Source organism: Varanus komodoensis, unplaced genomic scaffold (genome assembly GCF_004798865.1).
Source record: "Varanus komodoensis strain SLA01 unplaced genomic scaffold, ASM479886v1 scaffold105, whole genome shotgun sequence".
NCBI classification, from domain to species: Eukaryota; Metazoa; Chordata; class Lepidosauria; order Squamata; family Varanidae; genus Varanus; species Varanus komodoensis.
In genome coordinates this window covers 874,705-895,443 of record NW_025335297.1, presented here as the reverse complement: position 1 = coordinate 895,443, position 20,739 = coordinate 874,705, and the positions used below count along the sequence as shown (strand labels likewise).

Genomic DNA, 20,739 nt, shown 5'->3' with positions numbered 1-20,739 from the left:
CCAGTGGGATTCTCCAAGAGGCATGCCTGGGCAAATGCTAAGGCCCAAGGATCCCAGGCCGGCCCACTCAAGACACATGCCTTAGATCTTTGCTTAAATTGCCAGAACTATGTTGTGTCTATTCATTTGGTGCTCTGAGATCAACTGCCTTCCAGATGCCACCTTGCATTTGCCTCCAGTGCCCTGGAAGTTGAGCCAGCACAGGGTGGAGGAAGGATGATCTCCCATACTGTAGGATGGCAGCCACACTTCACAGCACAATCCTACACCTTTTCGACAGACATAAGTGCTGCTGCAGTCTATGGGATTATTACTAAGTGGCTCCCAACCTCGGCATTTCTGGGAGGAAACAGGCAGACTTACTTCGGAATAAGTATGCACAGTCACGACTCACATGTCACCCTTCCTAGCAGAACTGGGGCTCTTGTCTGGAGGATCCCACCAGCTCCACTCCTAACCTCCCAGTCTAGGACCATCCCCCCACGTTACTGCTGGCTACAGATGACAGGAATTACAGCCCAACCATCTGCAGAGCCCCAAGTTGGAGAAAGGTGCCTTGTGCAGTTTCAGAAAGGAATGCACAAGTGGGGCTGGAGTACCAGCGGCCACTGGCAGCCCCTGTAGGGCCAGCCCCACTTCACAAGCAAGCCACGTGGCTGCAGAATGGGGGGCGGCATTCTAGAGCCCCTGCCTCAGGGGTGCAGTCGGCTTTTGGAGGAGAATCACAGAGGCACTTAGCAGCTGGCTAAATTCCCTGGCATTGCAAAGTGTTGCTCTTCCACTTGCTGCCCCAGGCCATGGGCCGTCTAATAAAGGGAAGGACGCAGAAAGGTGAAACTGAAGAGAAAAACAGGACAACTGCATGAGCTACTGTTATGCTGCTCTGCATGCCTTATGGCACAAATTCTGATTTACCTAAGGCAGCATCAGGCCTTCAGCTGGTCTTGGGGGAAAGTGAGGTGGGGTGCAGATTATAAAGGGAAGGGAAAAGGCAGGCTGGGTCCTGGGCAACAGAGTATAGACCTCTTTTTTCAATGCACCTTTCCTCTGACTCCTTCACTTTCACACCTGTAACCTCTATTACACTAATACTGATATCCAGTACAGTAAGGCAGGAAAAACACTTTCCTCCTTTCCCATAACACCTTCTTTTCATCATTTTATAAATCATCACCATAAAGGCCAGACTGGCCAAGGCGTGTCCTTTAAAGAGTACTGGGCCCTGTTGGTGTCCTTGCTCCCTGCAACTGGGCTGATACGGGGCAATTTTTAAAGCCGAACTGCCTGAACCAAAAAGTAAAAAGGGGTGAAAATGCAGTCGCCCTTTTGAAAATCGAAGAACCAAGCCACACAAACCAATGTTATCCAGCAGACGGCACTCTAAACACATGCAAGATGGAAATTTTAAAATGTAATGATGCCCTTTTCTAGGTGCTAAATATTCCACAAACTTTCAAGTCAACGATTTCTTCTCTGGAATAGTTAATAATGTCTGGAATGGTTAAAATGGCAAAATCCATACTGCAGCTTATTAGGAAACACAAAGCCAGCATTAATGTATGCCCATACATAATGATGGGGTAGTCACATTTGGAATACTGTGTACTGAGCTGCTGGTTCCACTTCAAAAAGAGCTTCCACAGAGCTGCAAAAGGTACAGCTCAGATTGGAGTATGTTCCCCTGTGCGGAAAAAGGCTACAAAGGAGTCTCCAAGTGGGGGATGCCAGCTGCATTCGCCCCCTGGCACCACTGTCAGTTCCCACCAGGCTCCCTGGCTCTCCTACCCTTTGCACTGGATGTGGAGGGTGCTGCACCCAGTGCCGCCTTTGGGTTCAAATTAGCATTTCTGTATCAAGGAGCTCAGCTCCCACCTCTGCCTCTTACTTGGAGAAGAGCACCTGCAGCAGAGGCCTGTCAGCCTCCAGATTTGGAGACTCACCGTGTCCAATGGCAGGATTCAGATGCTGTGGCAGCAAATGCTGCAGCTACTGCTCCTCACACCCTGCATTTTCACTAGACAGTCAAAGGACCCCTTGTACCCCACCTGTCCTCCAGATGGCTGGGTTTGGTGCTGGGAAGAGAGGGGAGGAGGCTGGGGTGCCACTAGAAATTGGCAGAAGTCCGTGGTCCCAGCCTCGTCTCCTCCCTGCTGTCCTCTCCACTTCCCCTGCCCCAGGCCCCAGTGGCAATCTCAGGAGGAAGGGGCAGCCAAAACAGTTCCTTCTACACCAGCTAAGAGGGGTTGAGGTGGGGACACTGCCTGTGGAACCTGACAAATCCTGTGGCTCCCAGTCCATGCTGAGTGACCAGGGGACTGAACCCGAAGATTATTTTCTTTCAGCCTCACCAGTGTGCCTCCTAGGAAATGGGTGGTCTGTGACTGGGCCATCCCCTCCACATCAGCCATTTTGTGGGAACTCTTCACACACTCAAAATTCCAGATGTGCCCACCAACCCGAAAATGTTGAGGACTCCTGTAAATTCATAACATTACTCATGTTGGGAAGAAAGTGGAAAGGGATATATTTTTCTCCTTCTCTGGTCCCATTAGTTTTACATAGAGTTGCAAATAGACTGGCAATAGATTCAGAACAAAAAATAAATAAAGGTAATTCCTTGCATGATATGCAATTCGTTAATGGAATTTACTTCCTCAGAATGTGGAGGACTAGGGAAATGCACAGGCGACAGTTAAGATGATGGCTGGTTATTTGTCATCATGATGGTGCAGAACCTCTCTGTTCTGAGACAATATATTATTATTATTATTATTATTATTATTATTATTATTATTATTATTCATATAATATGAATAATATACCACCTGCTGAGTGGGAAGGAGACAGCAAGGCAGCAGGGCTGTCTCCTTCATGCTTCCCAGTGGCATCCAGTCAGCCACTGCAGGAAACTGAGCGCTGGACTAAAGAAAGCTTTGTTCTGATCCATCCAATAAAGGTCTTCTGCTGTTCTTATGGTGCCAGGGCTTTGCTCTGAACTGCCCGTGATAGAAATGCAGTGTCCTGCAACCACTGGTTAGCCTGAGAAGATGGCAGCAAAAAACTCTGAGGCATCTGTGACCTTAGGGAACACGTGAAAACGTCTGAACCTGGACAGATGATGAATTACCACTTTGTTTCTTATGGGATATTCTTGGTCTTCGAGATGATTGTCAGTCTAGAGCTGTGAACCCACGTCCCATGACAGTGCAGCTGCAATCCTATACCCACTGACCTGTTTGCAAGCCCCACTGAAGTCAAGGGTACTTAGAGTTAGAACATGTGATGGAACCATCCCTGAGAACCCGGTGGAGTTCTCCTTCAAGCAACTGATTCAGCTTGCGCATATCCAACCTTGCCTCCAAGGAGGTATCCCTTCCAGGCACACACCAGACCAGACCTACTTGGATACGTGTCTGTAGGGATGTTGCATCAACTACCTTCATGGGGTAAACTGGAGGAGCAGGGGAGACACTTTACAAAGTAACAAATTTGTTCTGGCATAAGCTTTGGGGGACACTGTTCCCTTCATCAGGTAGGGGTGTGTGTGTGTGTGTGTGTGTGTGTGTTTTTAAATACATGCACACATTTATTTATTTAAACAGAATTTCTGTAGGGCTGTCATTTCAATCTGTCTTTTCTGCTTCAGTCCGTGTCATTCCCCTTTCCCTGAATAAAAGCATTGACTTTACTAAGAGCCAGTGCGGTGTGAGAGCCAGTGTGGTGTAGTGGTCAAGAGCGTGGGACTGGGACTCAGACGATCTGGGTTCTAGTCCCCTCTCAGCCATGGAGCCAACTGGGTGGCTTTGGGCCAGTCACAGACTCTCAGCCCAACCTACCTCACAGGGTTGTTGTTGTGGGGATAAGATGGAGGAGGAGAATGATGTAAGCTGCCTTGAGCCCTTTGTAGGAAAAAGGCAGGCTCTAAATCAAAAAACAAATAAATAAAAACAAAAGAACCCAAGAAGTTGGAACTGCATTGCCAGTATTAAAGCCAAAATGTTCCCTTCAAATACTAAATATCAAACTTAAACTTTGAGCTTTCCTCGCTGTGAAATAGATAGATGGTGGGGCTTATATAAGCTTTTAATTCCCTTTTTTTCACAGGTGAATCTGGAGGTTCACTGTTTGTGGAGAGGAGGGAAAGACATTTTCAGGTAAGTAAGCTCTGACTGGAGAGCCAGTGTGGTGTAGTGGTTAAGAGCGTGGGACTGGGACCCAGACGATCTGGGTTCTAGTCCCCGCTCAGCCATGGAGCTAACTGGGTGACTTTGGGCCAGTCACAGACTCTCAGCCCAACCTACCTCACAGGGTTGTTGTTGTGGGGATAAGATGGAGGAGGAGAATGATGTAAGCTGCCTTGAGCCCTTTGTAGGAAAAAGGCTATAGGAGATAGATAGATAGATAGATAGATAGATAGATAGATAGATAGATAGATAGATACCGAAAGGGTTTGGGGCTCTGTGGCCCTCCAGACATTGTTGGACTAGTTTCATTCCTGGCTCCTGGCCACGTTGGCCCAGGCTGATGGGAGTTGTGGTGTACAAACATCTGGAGGGCTGCAATGCTCCCACGGGATTTACTGCATGTCAGGGGTCAAGGCCCTGTGGCAGCCACACCCCACTACGTGACATGGGCGGCAACATGTCCTAAGGCATTTGGCTCTGCCATTCCTGCACATTTTCTAGGGCAGTAAACAAGAGCTGGACTTAGGCACGATTTGGTTCTTCAGCATCATCCCTTTCCCTCTCCACAGCTGATCAAGCCATGGGCTTTCTCACCTGGATCTCAGACTCACCTGGATCAAAGTGCTCTTCCAGCTCTGACACACCAACAGAGGCCAAAAACAGCAAGAAAAGCATTGTGGGTCCCATCACGGTCTCTGGCCTTACTGGTTACACCGACAGTTGAGTCTTCATGCCTTTTGAAAGGACAGAACATGGCGGTCAACACAGGCAGAGCTGGGATGGAGGGCAAAGTGACTCAACATGAATGGGCAGCCCTGTGCTTCCTCTTCCCAGACAAGGGCACTTTCTCCCCGCTACTAAACAGCACACATTCCTGGGCAGGAGTCTCAAGCATCCTGCCATTGTCCTCACTTTCCGATACGAATGAGGAGGAGATGCAGTCAGCACACTGACCACAGCATGACACATAATCATTACTGGCAGAAGGGCCATAAGCCAGATCTGTGGCTCAGCATACGCCGTGCATGTGAGCAATCCCAAGACTACAAACAGGGGCAGTCATTTGACTGGGTTGAGTAGGTTAAATATGGGTGAAATATGCTCCCACTGGGTCAAACAACAAAGCTATTTATGAGGTCTAAAAAGAAGAGGGAAGCTTGTGTTAATCACAGAGCAAACACACCCACACACGGCTGCAAATCTGACACAGGTTGCTTCAATCCCACAGAGTTCATAAAAGAACAGACCAGCAGCCTGTCCCGGTTTGGACCAGTGGTCCCATCATTAACATTCTGCCTCCCAACAGTGGCTCGCCAGTGGCCTACCAGGTCTGGGTTGGTACCACAAAGCAACAGTCTTGGTACAACATTCTCCATCAAAGAAGCCATGGAAATACAAATATCACACACGACATTCAAGATACTAAATACTTCTTGGTTTTTAACCTGGAACGTCAAGGATAGCAGAAGCACACATTAAAAAAAGACATGATAAAACACATGTAGCAGCTATTAAAAGGCAAGGGCTCCAATCAGACATTGACCCTATTCATACATAATAAAAAAACGTGGGTTAATTAATGAACCCATGAATCACCAAAAAATCAATTAGAACAAATAAGGGTACTGCCTCCTGCATGCACTTCACTTATATTTATATCTTCAGTTTTGATTATCAATAGGATGTTACTCCTGTCACATCCAGACACAAGTATTCCAGGTTGTTTAATCCCTAAACAACCCAGAGTTAACACTAGAAAAAAATCATAGTTTAATTCTAGTTTGAGGAAGCCTGAAGCCCCCATGTAGGTCATACCAGAAAACTATTTTTTAGTCCTAGCAGCTGCTTTGTTCATCAAAGCAGCTTCGGGAAGGGAGTGCCTTAGAACAGTAGAAGGAAGAGAAAGTGTCATTTAACCCTTTCTCTAGAAAGAGATATATGGAGGGGTGGTTAATGCTTATCTGGAAGGGAACACACCAACAAAGAAGGTTGCTTGTGGGGACAACTGAGAGTATTTTTCTTTCATTTATAAAATACATTTATATGCCACTTTTATTTCATCATGCAATTCAAGACTGCATATACAGGTCTTCTATCCAAGCACTGAACAGACACATCTACTCAGCTTCAGCAAGGCTGCTTCAATAATGTGCTTTTCCCATGCCCAGGGAATAGGAAGTAGATGGACAAGGAAAGGATTACACACACTCTCTCCTGATGTTTTTCTGCTCTAGCTCTCCTGCTCCCCAACTGCTTTTTCATAAACAAAGCTGTCATCAGGATTTAAAAGCATGCATTTGTTTGTAAAGTCTGGTTTGGCCTTAGCTTTTAAATGTGGTTAGGCCAATAGTGCAGAGCAAGTGGAACCTGAGGAGCTGAGGAAGGAAGTCTCTCTCCTGCATTTGCTGTCAGTTGCAATTAACAACATAATTAAAAGCTAGACCAGCATCTTCATAAAGACAATCTTGGATTATTTGATAATATTTGACCATAGCCCATAACACGCTGTCAATTGACAACGTTCCAGGGGTCAGCTGGTGGGCACTGCAACTCTACCAATTTATGTCACAAGCAGTTAGTTAAAGGGTCTCAAGAAATACAGCTAGGCCTCAATCTAAGAGCCGGACCACCTTGCAAAACATGTGGACATAATATTGCGGGGTGAAGTGCTCCTGTTCAAGGTTCCTGCAAAGCCTTCCTCTAGGGTACTTTTCCATTCCACCCACTCCCATCCCTGCAACAGTCAGTCAACATCTGATGGTCACTGAGCATACTCGTTCCTCTTGGGGCTGTTTTTTTGGGTTTCCCCAAACCTACTGATATATCCTGAGCCCATTACTTTATGTATGCATGTATTGGTTTATTATACTTCTATCCTGCCCATTTTCCTGCAAGAAACCTAAGGTAGCTTACATAATCTTTCTCCTCATCTGGAATACTGTGTCTAGTTCAGGGCACCCAGATTTAAGAAAGAGGGAGAAAAATTAGAAAGGGTCCAGAGGAGGGTTTGGAAACACTGCCCTGTGAAGAGAGACTTTGAGAACTTGGCATGTTCGGCCCTGGAAAGAGAAGACTGAGGGGGGTCATGGTATCCTTCTGTAAGTCCCTCAAAGGCTGTCATAAAGAGAAAGGTCAAGATCTCTTCTCGCTGATACCAGAGGGTAGGCCACAGAATAATCAGTTGAAGTTGTGACAAACCAGGTTCAGGGTAGATACCAGGAAAAGTTTCCTCACTGAAAGAGCAATACAACAGTGGAACCAGTCATGGATTTTCTCACACTAGAGACATTCAAAAAGAAACTGGACAGCCATCTGAGTGGGATGGTATAACTTGGTGTCCTGCGACAGCAGAGGGTTGGACCTGATGGCCTTCTTGGCCCCTTCAGACTTAGCTGTTTTGCGATTCCTGTTCGCCACTGTATCCTCGGAATAACCCTGTAAGGTAAGTTGGGTTATCAATATAGTCGATATCCTTGTGTCTACATAATAATTCAAACTTGGAGCATGAATTTACTATTAGCCTGTATGCGTGTGCACGTGTGTAATGATTTGTGTGTGCAGTTCAGAGCTTTGCACCTATCTCCACCATACTGCCCCAGTTAAAACATTTGCTCCAGAACCAGTATTTCCTCACACTTTATGCTACATTTGCATCTTAGATGCCTGTTCAGTCATACAGGTATGAGCCCTCTGCTGCCCACAAGAGAGCCACTGTGGTGTAGCGGTGAGTGCTGGACTGGGACACGGAAATCTGTGCTCTAGTCCCCACTTACCATGAAGCTCACTGGATGACTGACCAAACACTGACTTTCAGTCTAACCTACTTCACAAGGTTGTTATGAGGATCAAATGGGAAGGAAAACTGTAATAACCTGCCTTGGGTTCTTTGAAAAGCAAAGGAGGCTTCAAGTGAAATAAATAAATAAATAAATAAATGTCTTCCTTCTGATGTAAACAGCAGACCCCAGGGTAGAAGGAAAGGCTTAAAGCCCTGAATAGTCCCAATTCAGACTGGCCCTTCGTGGCTATTTATTTCTTAAAACAGCAGCACAATTCATATCACCTCTACTTTGGCCTTCAGTGCTGTCCTATCCAGGCCTCGAGACCCAGTGCCAGCCCGCCTGCCCTCCCTCAGGAAATACCTGGCCTTCTCCCTGAACATGTAGACAATGGGACTTGAGGCAGAGACGGAAATGTTTGCAGTTAATGAGTGACTTTGACTGCCTGATAATTGCAGCAAAGAACTGCCCCTGAAAGCACAGCCATGCACCAACGTCCTTCTTCGAAGTCCTCCTATTGTGAGGAGAGGAAAAAGTAGGCACCTCATGGCTCCGCACAGTATCCCTGGAAACAGACAAAAGCATCCAAAGCAGCAGTTTCCTAGGAACCAAGGCCACCCCCCTCCCGCCCTGTGACTGCCTCTTACCCAGGGGTGCGGGGCAAAGTGTGTGGGTGTGGAAGGGCTGTGGGCCAGCTGCTCCCACAGTCCTTTGCTGGAATGTCTCTTCCAACAGCTGCCTGATCTGAGGCTAGTAAACAGCAGCTGACAAGCCATAGCAGGGGGTGCCAACACGAAGTGAAAAGGGAAAGGCACTGAATCAAGGCATTGATCGGAAGCCCCCTGTGCACCCAGTGTGTGTGTGGAGCGGGGGTACATCTCACATGAAAAGCAGGCAAAAAAAAAAAACCCCCAACAGAGAGACATGACAGAAGTAGAGCCAGAGGAAAAGCCCTTCCTGAAAGCCTCAAAGATTTCTACCTGCCAACAGGTGTGTAGACCAGGAGTCCCCATCCTTTTTGGACCTATGGGCACATTTGCGAATTTGAAAAACTGCTATGGGCACCACCACAAAAGGCCTGCTTTGGCACCAACCAGTTTTAGGCTGTGTGTAAGTCAGGGGAAAAAAAACATTTCTTGACTACTTGATACTGCAATATCTCTTTAATAAAAGATTATCTAATTCAGCTGACTGATTGCTGGGCAATATAGCTAATGTTTCTTTTAAGGATATGCTTGGCCAAAGTCCAATACTTGCTTCTCTTAAGGAGGAGTTTATTTACAAGATAAATTTTGTACAAGACACATTCATAGGCACTTTTAAATTATTTGCCTGCTTTATGAAAATTAACTAATGGAAGGGGAAGTGGATTCTTTGAACCCATTTGGCAGCTAGAAGACTGATAGTACAAAATTGTAAGGATAAACACCCACCTCCTATATGCAATGGACTGAGGACCTTACAATGTTTCAATACAGGAACAAACATATAGATGCCAACTTCAAATGGACACTTACTTGGACATTTGGTCTGCTTATGGCGAACCCTTGTATTTTTGCTAGAGAGCTATATGCATTTCATCCAAATCCATGGATATTTTACAAAGGGAGAGAAGTTAAAAAAAAAAAAGAGTGGGTGCCCTCAGACCTTGAGACTCTATCGTTGTTACTTGTGCAATGTTGGGAATCTCTCGCTCCTTGAGATCAGCGGGAGAGGCCCTTCTCCAGGAACCCTCCGTGAAGGATATTAGGAAGGTAAGTACCCGGAGGAGGGTTTTCTCTGCGGTGGCGCCCAATCTATGGAATGTGCTCCCCAGAGAGGTCCATCTGGCGAATGGGGCTTCGGCGAATGGGGCAGCATAGAAGCTTGCTAAATAAATAAATAAATAAATCTCTGATACAGACAATACTGAGCTAGACAACTAAACAGTCTGATCTGGTATAAGGCACCTCGCTGCACTTCCTATGCCCTATAGGGCAGGAAAGGACTGAGGACTTATAGGAACTTGAGTGACTGTGCGAGAATCAGGTCAGAATCTGTTGAAATATAGGGTAAAAGAGGGAAGTCCCAAACCTTCAGGAAACCGAACCTTCTGATGCACTCATATGATGGAGTTCAGTAGTGACAGGAATGAACTTTTCCCATGCACAGATGCTTTCCTGTACGATTGCTTCGTTGTATACCAAGGGCTGAGCGACGGGGTTTGCTTAAGCAGAAGACAGAATGCTCTCTTCTGAGTCTCAGGCCACTGGTCATTATTCCTCTGGAAGGCTGACATCACTAATTATTGTGAGGTTCAGATAAAGTAATCATGGCAAATGCCCTTTAAAATGACTGAACCAGTGTAGTGTGATGGTTAAAGCATCAAACTTGGGATAGGAAAACCCAGTTGCAGATGTTCAGTCACTGAAACCCACAATCTGAGTTTGGATCAATCACTATCACTTAATCTAGACTGCCTCACAGGGTTGTTGTAAGGATAAAACTGCAAGTGGATAAAATCTGAACGTTATTCCGAATCCTCAGGAGGAAGGATAAAATAAAAGGGTTGATAGTGATAACTGTAATCATAATAGATAGAAATGGGTAAGAGCTCTGAATATATAAATCATCCTGAGATGCCCGTAGATGGATGGTCTATAAAAACCTTAAACAAACAAACAGACAGACCCAAGATCAGGGCTGTGAACTTTGCCATACTTCTGCTATTTCCATACACCTGACATGGAAACCTACTTAAACCTAAAATGATGTCCTAGGCTGAGCTCTTAACATTAAAAATATGTTGAGGCTAAAGTCTGGCTCATATTAAGCCCAGTCAGGATTAAAGGGTATCCGCTGTAGAATGACCGGCAGGCACCTAACCACTTGGGGTGTTTCTTCAGTCCTTCTCTCCTCAGTTTCCTATGGCAGCTGATGAGGGTGTCCTCAATTTGCCCAGCTGTTTTTTTTAACCCCCTGCAACCCAGAGATCTCCAGGGCCTCCTGGAGAAAAAGGCAAAATGCACTGAAGGGGTAAGGAAGGCGAAGCATCCCAGCTATGCAGCAGGAATGCATGGCAGCTGGGATCCCAGTGCCAGCCCAGCTTAACTGGCCTGCTCTGGAGAGCTGCAAAGCTCAGTGGATGCCCTAAAGTCCTGACTGGCTGCCAGCAGTAAATTAACCATTAGATTAAATAGACTATGGAGCAGAATGTCCTCACAGACCCTCCCTGCTGAAGAAAGTAATCTGAGGAGGCATCTGCAGCAACAAAGGCCAAGGCCCTTCAATCAGTCTGTAAAGGTTTTCATGCATGAAGGATATTTAATTTTTGTGAAAAGCCAACAAAAAGAAAGGCCTCAAGCCTATTTTGCAGGCCCATCCCCTGGGCATGTCTGCAGTACAAATTTTAAGCACAACTGAACCTGGCTTCAGATGTACAGCCCCTCCCAAAGACTTGTGGTAATTGTGGTTTGCAGATAATCCTTTGCTGCAGAAGTTCCCTTGCTCTTCACAGAACTCCAGGACCCAGAATCGCTTGCCCGGGAGGGCCTAGCAATCAAACAGGCCTAATGCTGCATTCAACTGAAAAACCATTCCAGCACCCTGTAAGCTGTCTAGTCCATGTTTGATGGAAAGATAAACAAGCATAAGAAGGAAGTAGGGCCCTTGAAGTAGCTCATCAACAGTTACCACCTGGATAGTGGACTGGCTGATTTGCGTTAAATCTCCTCTCCACAATTCACCCACCTGACACTAAACCGTAAGGATCCATTTCCACTTTCTTGACAGCATGTACGTGGCCACCCTTATCACTGTGGGTATCAGACATGACCCAAACCCAAGCATCCTGGTTGATATCCTGCACTGAAATGAACTATAATTTAACCACACCACATTTCCAACCTAGGCAAGTGGAAGTAAAGTTATAAGCAGACTAGGAAAAAGTGCCACCAGTTGCCAGACAAACAAGGGTAAGACCTTCCCCCTCTTTAACTATCTGGGGATGATGGAAGGTATAGTCCAACGCATCTGGAGGACATCACACAGGGGAAAACAGCTGGAAGCACACATAAGTGCCATCTGGGAAAGAGGTCAGATTCTGGCCACTGCCTGTCACTGAATTCGTGCAGCTTCCACAGCCCGCTTTCCCTGTTGCCTTCTTCCCCTCTCACTTCCCTTTTGTCAGGCCAGACAGGCAGCTTTCCAACTTCCCTCATGCTCACTCTGGGGAGGGTGGGCAAAACTGATTCCAGGCCCCGCCTTGGCAGAAACGTGTGACTTGCATTTCAAGATGATTGGCGAGAGACACCCACTGAGCTTCTCCTTAAGCGCTTATTCTTTATCCCAGCCAGGCCATTAAAGCGTGTGTGTTGGGGGTTGGGGAGAATCCTTTCACTCCGCACAATGGAGCACTCAGTTGCATCAGCCTGCATTCAAAGAATGCTACAGCTTTCCCTGCCTCTTTCCCAGTATGAAGAGATTCTGTCTACTTCAGAAACTGCTGATCCAAGAAAAAAAGTATACAGTCCTTTCCCACTCCCAACCTAATTGTTTGCATTCATTAAAGCATTTCTGCCAAATTCTCGAACTTGCCTTAGCTCTCAGAATTCTCCCCTTAATATAACTCACCATGCTCTTTACAAATATAATATACTTATGCCCTTCAGCATTTACAGGTGTAAGTCAACCTCTAACAATGGGTTTAACTGCATAAACAAAAAACATTTCCTACCAGGGAGAGAGAAAGCTAGGATGAAATCATTATACTAGACTATTTATTATGCAAACATCTTCTAGCTGTGGGCAGGTATCATTTTCTAGCTGAATGAACATGGAAAAACATATTCAGATTGACAGAAGTTATGTACTTTAGGAAGTTCAAAAACAACTGGAAAGAAACCTCATGTGCAATTTCCAATGGCAAACTTCAAGTTTCATTTCCAGAATGTTCTTCATTCTGAAGAGAAACAGATTCATGCCCCAACCTTAGATCACAAGCATTTCACCTGTGTTTCAAATTTAATTTAGTTCATTTGCTGTGAAAGGAATTGTTCCTTTCCCATTTCTAATTTGGCAATTTTTAAAATTCAGTGTGACCAATTGTTATCATGCAGCTGACTAACTTGGAAACTCATGATCAAGGAAACAAAACACTTTTTTGAATGCCCAATATCCTGATTTGTATGCAATGACAACTCAGAGTGTGGGCAGAATATGGGCTGTCATTTACTTATATCTCACCTTTTTTCTTACAATGAACTCAAAGAGACTTACATCATTCTCCTCCTGCTGCTCTCAATCTTATCCCCACAACAACAACCCTGTGAGGTTGGGCTGAGAGTCTGTGACTGGCCCAAAGTTACTCAACTGGCTCCAAGGCTGAGCAGGGACTAGAACCCGGATCACCTAAATCCCATTCCCACACTCTTAATAACTACAGCATATTATCTTTTGTTGGCTCATAGGCTGCTATCATGTGTCAACCCAGGACCCATAGTTTAACTATGAATTATTAACCATGAGCAACCTAGGAACAAAACCTAGTTTATTCTGGGTTGTCTGTGGTTAACAGCACAAAGTAAAACCAGAGTACAGGGCTCACCTGTAACAACAACCAATGATAATCAGAAATTGTGATGTATCTCTTGATCTAGCCATATAAAAGCACCAGCTAGGCAGAATGTACTTATCCACACATATAATCTAATTAGATCACCTTTTCATCCTGCTCTCTCACCCTCTTTTCTTTTGATAAATGAAGCAGATTTGGTAAATGTTTACAAGAATTTGGTTTGTAACGCAGACTATAAGACCTGGAGGAGAAACAACCCAAAATAAGGTGTCTGCACCTGCTACATCTGATGAGCACGAATTCTGCTGCAAAACAGTAAGGCTCACTTGCAATTTTCAAGTTGATGACATGAGTAGAAAAGGAAACGGGAAATTAAAAGACCAGTGACCAGAAAATGAAACCAATGTATACTTTTCCACTTGCAGTGGGCAAGGAATTGGCCTAAGCAACACTTGCTCTTCTACAACTGCCACTTGGGGAAGAGCTCAGTGTCTAAATACAGGCTTTGTGCTGAAGGATCAAGGTTCAATCCCCTACAGTTGCATTTAAAAGGATCCTCGTGTAGTAGGGCTACAAAGATCCCTGCCTTAATCCTCAGAGAGCTGTTGGAAGCTGTGAAGCACCAGGAATGCATCTGGCACAATGCAGCAGATGGATTTGGTAGAAGGCATGACTTGGTAGAAGGTGGCATGCATGTCCAAGCGTTTTTCATGCTCTTGTGCTTTTTAATATGCTGCATTAGAAGGAGGGCATCATGCCAAAATACAGCAGATTTAAATGGCATGAAAATGAAGTGATGAAGTCATACCTAGATATAATCTGCTTGTCAGGCCATGATAAATAGTTCTGTATACACTGTTAAGTAAATCAATCTAAACAAATGCAAACTAATTTGTTGCCAGTTTAAAATATATAGGTACAGATACAAGGAGAATGGCTACCTGGAGAAGGGCCTTCTCTGTGGTGGCACCCTGGTTATTGAATACATTCTCCAGAGAGGCATGCCTGTCGCCAACACTTTATTCTTTTCAGTGCCAGACAAAACCCTTTTCATTTTTCCATGATTTTAAGGTTTAAATTGCTATTTTAATTGGAGTTTTACTGTATAGAAATGATGCTGTGCTTTACTTTGTTTTAGTGTAAAACCATCCTGAGACTATTTGGTAAGACAGTTCAGAAAAGTTAATGAAATGAAATGCAAGTATTGGTAATTCATTACCCTGACCACTGACCTCTTGGCAAATAGAATACACTTGACAATGTCATAGTCAGTCATTATCCCAATTATGTCTTCTTCTCTTATTCAGAGTTAACAACCGAGAAGGGGTTAAAAAGAAAGTTTTTAAAAAGCCAAACCATTTATTTCTGAAGAAGACTGAAAGATGGGTGGGTTCCCAGAATAATGCTCGACTGAGTGACCACACACATGCATGCCACGCCAGCTAATTCCACGCACCCACTTCATACCGGCTGCAGGCAAGACTGCAGCATGTCCTACTTGTGGTTTCTCAGCAGCGTCTTCCACAGAGCCTGCTGCACTGCATGAAGCAGGGTGACCAAAGACCAAAAACAGAAGAAAGCAGTTTTGAAGTAGGTGGCAGGATAGAGGGTGCTGCCACGACTCCTTTCTCACTCCTATACTTGGGCAGCTCCTTCATCCATGCTCAGGGGATGCTCAGAACACCACACCTGCACTGCCTCTCCACAGAGGTACACAGAAAGCTTCCTATTTGAGCTTTGACCCTTTAACTAAATGGTTTGGGACCGAAATATCTGAAAGAACATCTCCATCCATATAAGCCTATCCAGGCCTTAGGATAATCATTGGAGGTCCTGCTCTGGCTGTCACCTTCAAAGAAGCTAAGAGGGCAGCTGCCCAGGGTAAGGCCTTCTCAGTTGTGGCACCCCATCTGTGGAACCGGCTCCCCAGAGAGGGTGCCAGGCACCTTCTGTGCATACACTTCGGTGCCAGGCAAAGACATTCTTATTCTCGGAGCATCTTAATTGTTGTTCATTTTAATTTTAAATTTTAATTCTGAATGTTATTTTTAATTAGTGAATTTTAGAATTTCAACTGTCCTTTTTTAAGATGTACCCAATCTGTTAATGCTAATATAGCAGATTAACTGGCTGTTGCTCCTGCTGTGGTGTGCATGTTTTACTGGTCTCAGTGTTTATTATTGAAGTGTTCATGTTGTTTTTAAGTTTCATTAATGGTTATATTGTGCATGCCGCCCAGAGAGCCATGTGGCTATTGCAACAAGTATACAAAAATGTTAAATAAGTAAATAAACTACGAGTTGCTTTTTGGCTCAGTTGGGATGTGCTCCCAGACCATGCTGAGAAACTAGAATTTTTCAAAATCAGGACTACTCCTTGAACACTGCCTCTGTTTGAAGAAGCAGCCTGCATACTTCTTGTTTTCCATCTGCCTTATCAAGATACTTCCAAATCATGACCCTGAACAAGATCTGGGCAACTAGAGCCCATTTCATGCTAGTAAGGGCATCATGCATGCAGAGAACAGTCCTAGTTGTCAGAGGGCATCCTGCCACTCAAAGAGAACACCCATTTCAACCTTCCCTAGCGAGATCCCTTCCAGGTGTGCTAGCCTATAAATTCACTATCCTGAGCCAGGGCAGTCATGGGGAAGGGAGAGTTGAGCCCATGAAGCTACCCATCCTCCTTTAGGATTAGTCCCTCAGTCACACAGTGCTCTTATATCAGAATTATATCTATAGACTATATCTATAGAATTCTATCTATTTACTCTATCAGAATTAGATAAATGATTTATGATGTATTATTACATTTCTATACCACCCTATAGCCCATCGAACTCTCTAGTCAATGGATAAATTCAATCACAAAATGCACAACAAAAACATACACTAATTCAATTGCAAAATGCACAATAAGAACAATACACTATATCAAAAATAACCAGTGCAGCAATGTGAAGTAACAACAATTGGTCCACAATAACCCCAGTGGGAAACCTGATGCTCAAACCAACAATGAACCTGCACTGGCTGGCTGTAAAGGTGGAGGAGGTACGGCCCCACCTTGTCTCCACCTGCACCTCTACATATAAATCTGCATGTGTACATTATGTAGATCAGTGCCCTCTTTGTCTTCTTTTTCAGCTCTGCCTAGGTAAGCACCCTAGAGCCTGAATATTGCACTGCTGCATCCAAAACTGTCAAATCAAAAATAAAACAAGCATGCCTTTTGTTTCAACATCCTATTATGAATTTATAAATAGCCTTCCCCTACCATCTGGGAGTTGTGGCCAAAATATCTGGAGAGTGTGAGGCTGGCAAAATCTGGTGCAGGTTAATATTGATTCTAACAGCCAGAAGCTAGGAAGGACATGCCACAAGTCCAAGAATGGCACTGGACTTTCTTCCAGGCACTGTGGGAGAGGATGGGTTGCGGCTCAGGGGTGCAGCACAGGCTTTGCCTTCAGGAAGTTCCCTGCAGTACTCCTGGCATCTCCAGCTAAACAGTTCAACAAGCAGGTGTTGGAAAAGAGCATACCTGGAGACCTAAAAAGCCACCACCCAAAAGGCTAGATGGACCATCGCTCAGGTCCAGAGGTCCCCATGGCAACCCCACAGGTACCATAGAACCTTGTAATAGGATCCCCACTACCTGTGGACAATCAATTTCTTATTTTTTTGTAATTTCTCTATTCCCACATACTCACATACATTTCCATGAAATGTATGCAACTTGCTAGCAATTATACATAGGCTTCAAGAAAAGGAGAGCAAATATCCAAATAAGTATCCATTTGAAGCTGGTGTCCACATGCAATCCATTTATGTCAGACGCATTTTAAACATTCTCAAACCACTGCATTAAAGGAGAGACTGTTTATCCTTCCAGTTTCATATCAATCTTTTAGCTGTCATAAAAGCAAAGAAAATCCCTCTTTCCTCTTCCATTTCTTAATTCCCAAGAAGCATCTAAATAACTTAAGATTGCTCATGCATCAGGGAATATTAAAGGCTTTTCCAGTACAAAATTTATCTCTGTCATAGCCTTCTCTGGCAAAGTAACTAACTCCTGGACACTCTCAGAACATATCTTTAAAAAAAAAAGCTGTGTTGCACTGCCAGCAATCCCTTATTAAAGACATGTTGCAGCATCCAATAAAAATTTTACTGATTAAGATGCACCTATACATAAACCTAACAAGTCAATGCCAAATGGCACTAAAGGGGCATTTTGTGGTGGTGCCTACCCAGAACAGTTTCTCAAATCCCCAAAGGTGCCTACAGGTCCAAAAAAGGTTGGGGTCACCTGGCCTGACTAATGACCACCATAAAAAGTAGACAGATAGAAGGATTTCTAAAATGGAAACTGCCTTAATGAGAGTTTCTAAAGCTATACATGCAAAAATTAATTTTTAAGTTAACACAGATCCATGGTTACATCATTTCCGCCTTTTTTAAGAAGCTCCTTTTTTATTTGTTTGGCTGACAGAACAATTTTAGAAAAGGAAAGCAATCCAAACTTGGAATCCATATGGGATTACGTGACTTCTCCATAAATTCCTCCACACAGTGTCATCAACTAGCAATGCTCCCTCTAATTATAGGATGGCCTTTGTTGCCCCATAGCTAAGGTGGCCTCAGACGCTTGTACAGAAACTCAATTTCTCAGCCGCTCAGAATGTCACACTGCGATGCTTGCCCTGCTTCAGACAACCGAAAGGGCATGGCTAGTGGGGTGAGTCTGGAGTCACTTAGTCAGGAAAAGCTTCAGAAATAAACCCCACAAGAAACAATTCCCACAAAGGGCTTTGACCACCTGTTTCCCTTGATTTTTTAAAATGTTCCTATCAAATGTTTGAAACATCATTCGTTCTAAAACCCTGACTCAGCTCAGGCAAGAAATCCAAAGCTTCTCCTGCATCTGAATAGTAAAACAGGACTCTGGAGGATTAATGATAATAATTAAGTCTGGCCCTGTCATCAGGCAGATGAAGGCAACTGCCCCAGACTGCGTATTTCAGGCATCATGAAATGGCAGCAACTTGTTTGGCAGCAATAATGGCAGAAATATCGACTTAGTTGCTATTGGATTTTTACTTCCAGGGAAAGGGAGAAGTGCTTGGGGGATATAATTAACTAGCATTTATAAAATGCCTCAGATTGTTCAAAGCACTTCACATATCTTAGGGCCAGGCGAGACATGATGGTCAGAGCCATGTTTGCTCACATGTCTATTCATGTGTGAAGCAGGCAGGCAGGCCTAACTTTAGCATCACAAGGGGCTCTTGTTTGAAGACTTCCTTCTCCTTCTTCCGTTTGTCTGGCCTGCCTTTGCCACTGGGAGTGAGCAGGGATGGAAGAAAAGCACCTGGTGCCACAAATTGCAGGCAGGGAGCTAAGGTTGGGGAGGGTTCAAATCCCCTTTTTGAAGCATCCCTTTGACCTTAAAATTAGATTTCACATTCTGCTTTAAACATAAATGGGACAGAGCCCTGAGCAACTAAACAGCTGCTGCTCTCATGCTCAGTTGCCCTCATTAGACCCTACAACAAATGCTTGCCCCTATATGCAGTGTGGTTGAGAGAAAGCCGCTTGCCTATGCCCATTTTGGGCCAAAAGAGCCATTGCTTTAAATATGTCTAGCCATGATGTCTTTTCTTTTCTTTTTCAGTTTTTACTCTTAGTGTTGACACAAGCACCCTCAGCTCGGATCTTAACCCCACACCCTCCAACTATGGCCAGCCCTCTCATGAGGTGGGGGGAAGCCATCACCTCGGTGACAGAACAAGAGGAGTGGCAAATTGTGCTCTCCCCCCCGACCCCCCACCCCAGTTGCAGTGGGAGCTAGCAAAAGGATCTGGGGCTCAGGCCCACAGGCCAAAATGGGAAAAAAGCACATATTTGCATATGCTGATTTGCTTGTGTCTAAATTCTATACAGGATCCTGTCTCCTAAGGCATTTGTATTTGTATTATTTGTATTTGTAAAGAATATAGAGACAGGAGGGAGAAAGGACATTGATTTCAGGGGGGAAACCATCTCAGGCAGGAGGATCCAAGGTAGAGGCAGCAGAAATGAAGCACATGTGGGCAAAAAGCAGTCAGATGCAACAGTAATCCTCAAGACTCTGTTCCCTTATTCCAGCAAGTGCCCACGGACTGCGAGGGGCTGAGGCAGAAGGCTCCCAGAGATTCAGCGCTCCGAAGGAAAGATTTCAGGCTCCAGCTCTAAGGGGCCAGTCCCTCAGACTGCCTCTGGCACTTCTCCCTCCCCACCAGAAAGCGCAGCCGCAGCGCTCCGCCACTGCCACATCGCACGCAGCCTCCCCTTTGCTGCCGCCAGCCGTGGGATCAGCCTGAGCGAGCCGGGAGGTGGCTCAGCTCTCCAAAGCGCGGATGATCTCCAGGGGACTTCCAAGGACACCCTTCCTCCCACACTGTCTGGCTGCAAGGACGGACTCCCCAGCACCCAGCATCTTGAATATGGCTCTGCACCTGGGGAAGGGCGCCAGGCGCTTTTCCAGCCAACAAAGCTTTTCGGATAGCTGAGCTGACAGGTGCAAAGTGAGGCCAGGACAGGAGAAAGCATACAGGCACCGCATGGGGGGGGAGGGCACAGATGGGGCAGGCAGGGTGTGGGAAGGAGGATGGTGGGAGCAAGGGGCAGGGGGCGAGGGAAGGGGGGTGGCGGCAGCAGGAGGTGTGCACTTTCTCACCTCAGCAGAGCTGGCAGTGGCTCTGCCTCTCAGCAAAGTTCCCTGCCTACATCAGGGGCCCAGTGCCAACTGCTCAATAAAACTGGAAAGAAGTAGTTGCTAGGCACAGATTTAAAGTTTATGGTCTGCTTTGGCCCTTAGGGGGCTCATGGCTGATGTATTTAACATAATCCGATATCCTCCAGTGCAAGGAGGAAGACTTTAGACTCTAGCAGATGTCTGTAAACCACCCAGACAGATCTGGACACTGGGCAGTAGAGAAATGGAATTAATCACAACCACCACTGCCACCATGGCATCCTCACTCCTCCAGAATGCAGAATGGGGCACGACACTGTGGGTAGGGGCCAGGTGATGGTGCACATTTCATCCTTCCTTTGCCCTCTGCTTCCTGTCACCATTTGTCTTTCTCAAGTGCTGGAGTCCGGCTGGTGGAAAAGCAGCTGGGAGGGAGCAATGGGTAAAGAAAAGAGGAAGCACCGAAAGGGTGAAGTACACCCACCCA

General features: G+C 45.3%; 1 protein-coding gene across 1 annotated transcript in view; it reads right to left on the bottom strand.

Moving 5' to 3' along the window:
- Nucleotides 1-20,739, bottom strand: part of DDR1 (discoidin domain receptor tyrosine kinase 1) — a 61,270-nt gene that overhangs the window by 27,830 nt on the left and 12,701 nt on the right. The window contains 1 exon segment of the mRNA XM_044419615.1: nucleotides 4,796-4,918. Within this exon segment, the coding sequence (XP_044275550.1) occupies nucleotides 4,796-4,871 (76 nt within the window). The 5' untranslated portion in view covers nucleotides 4,872-4,918.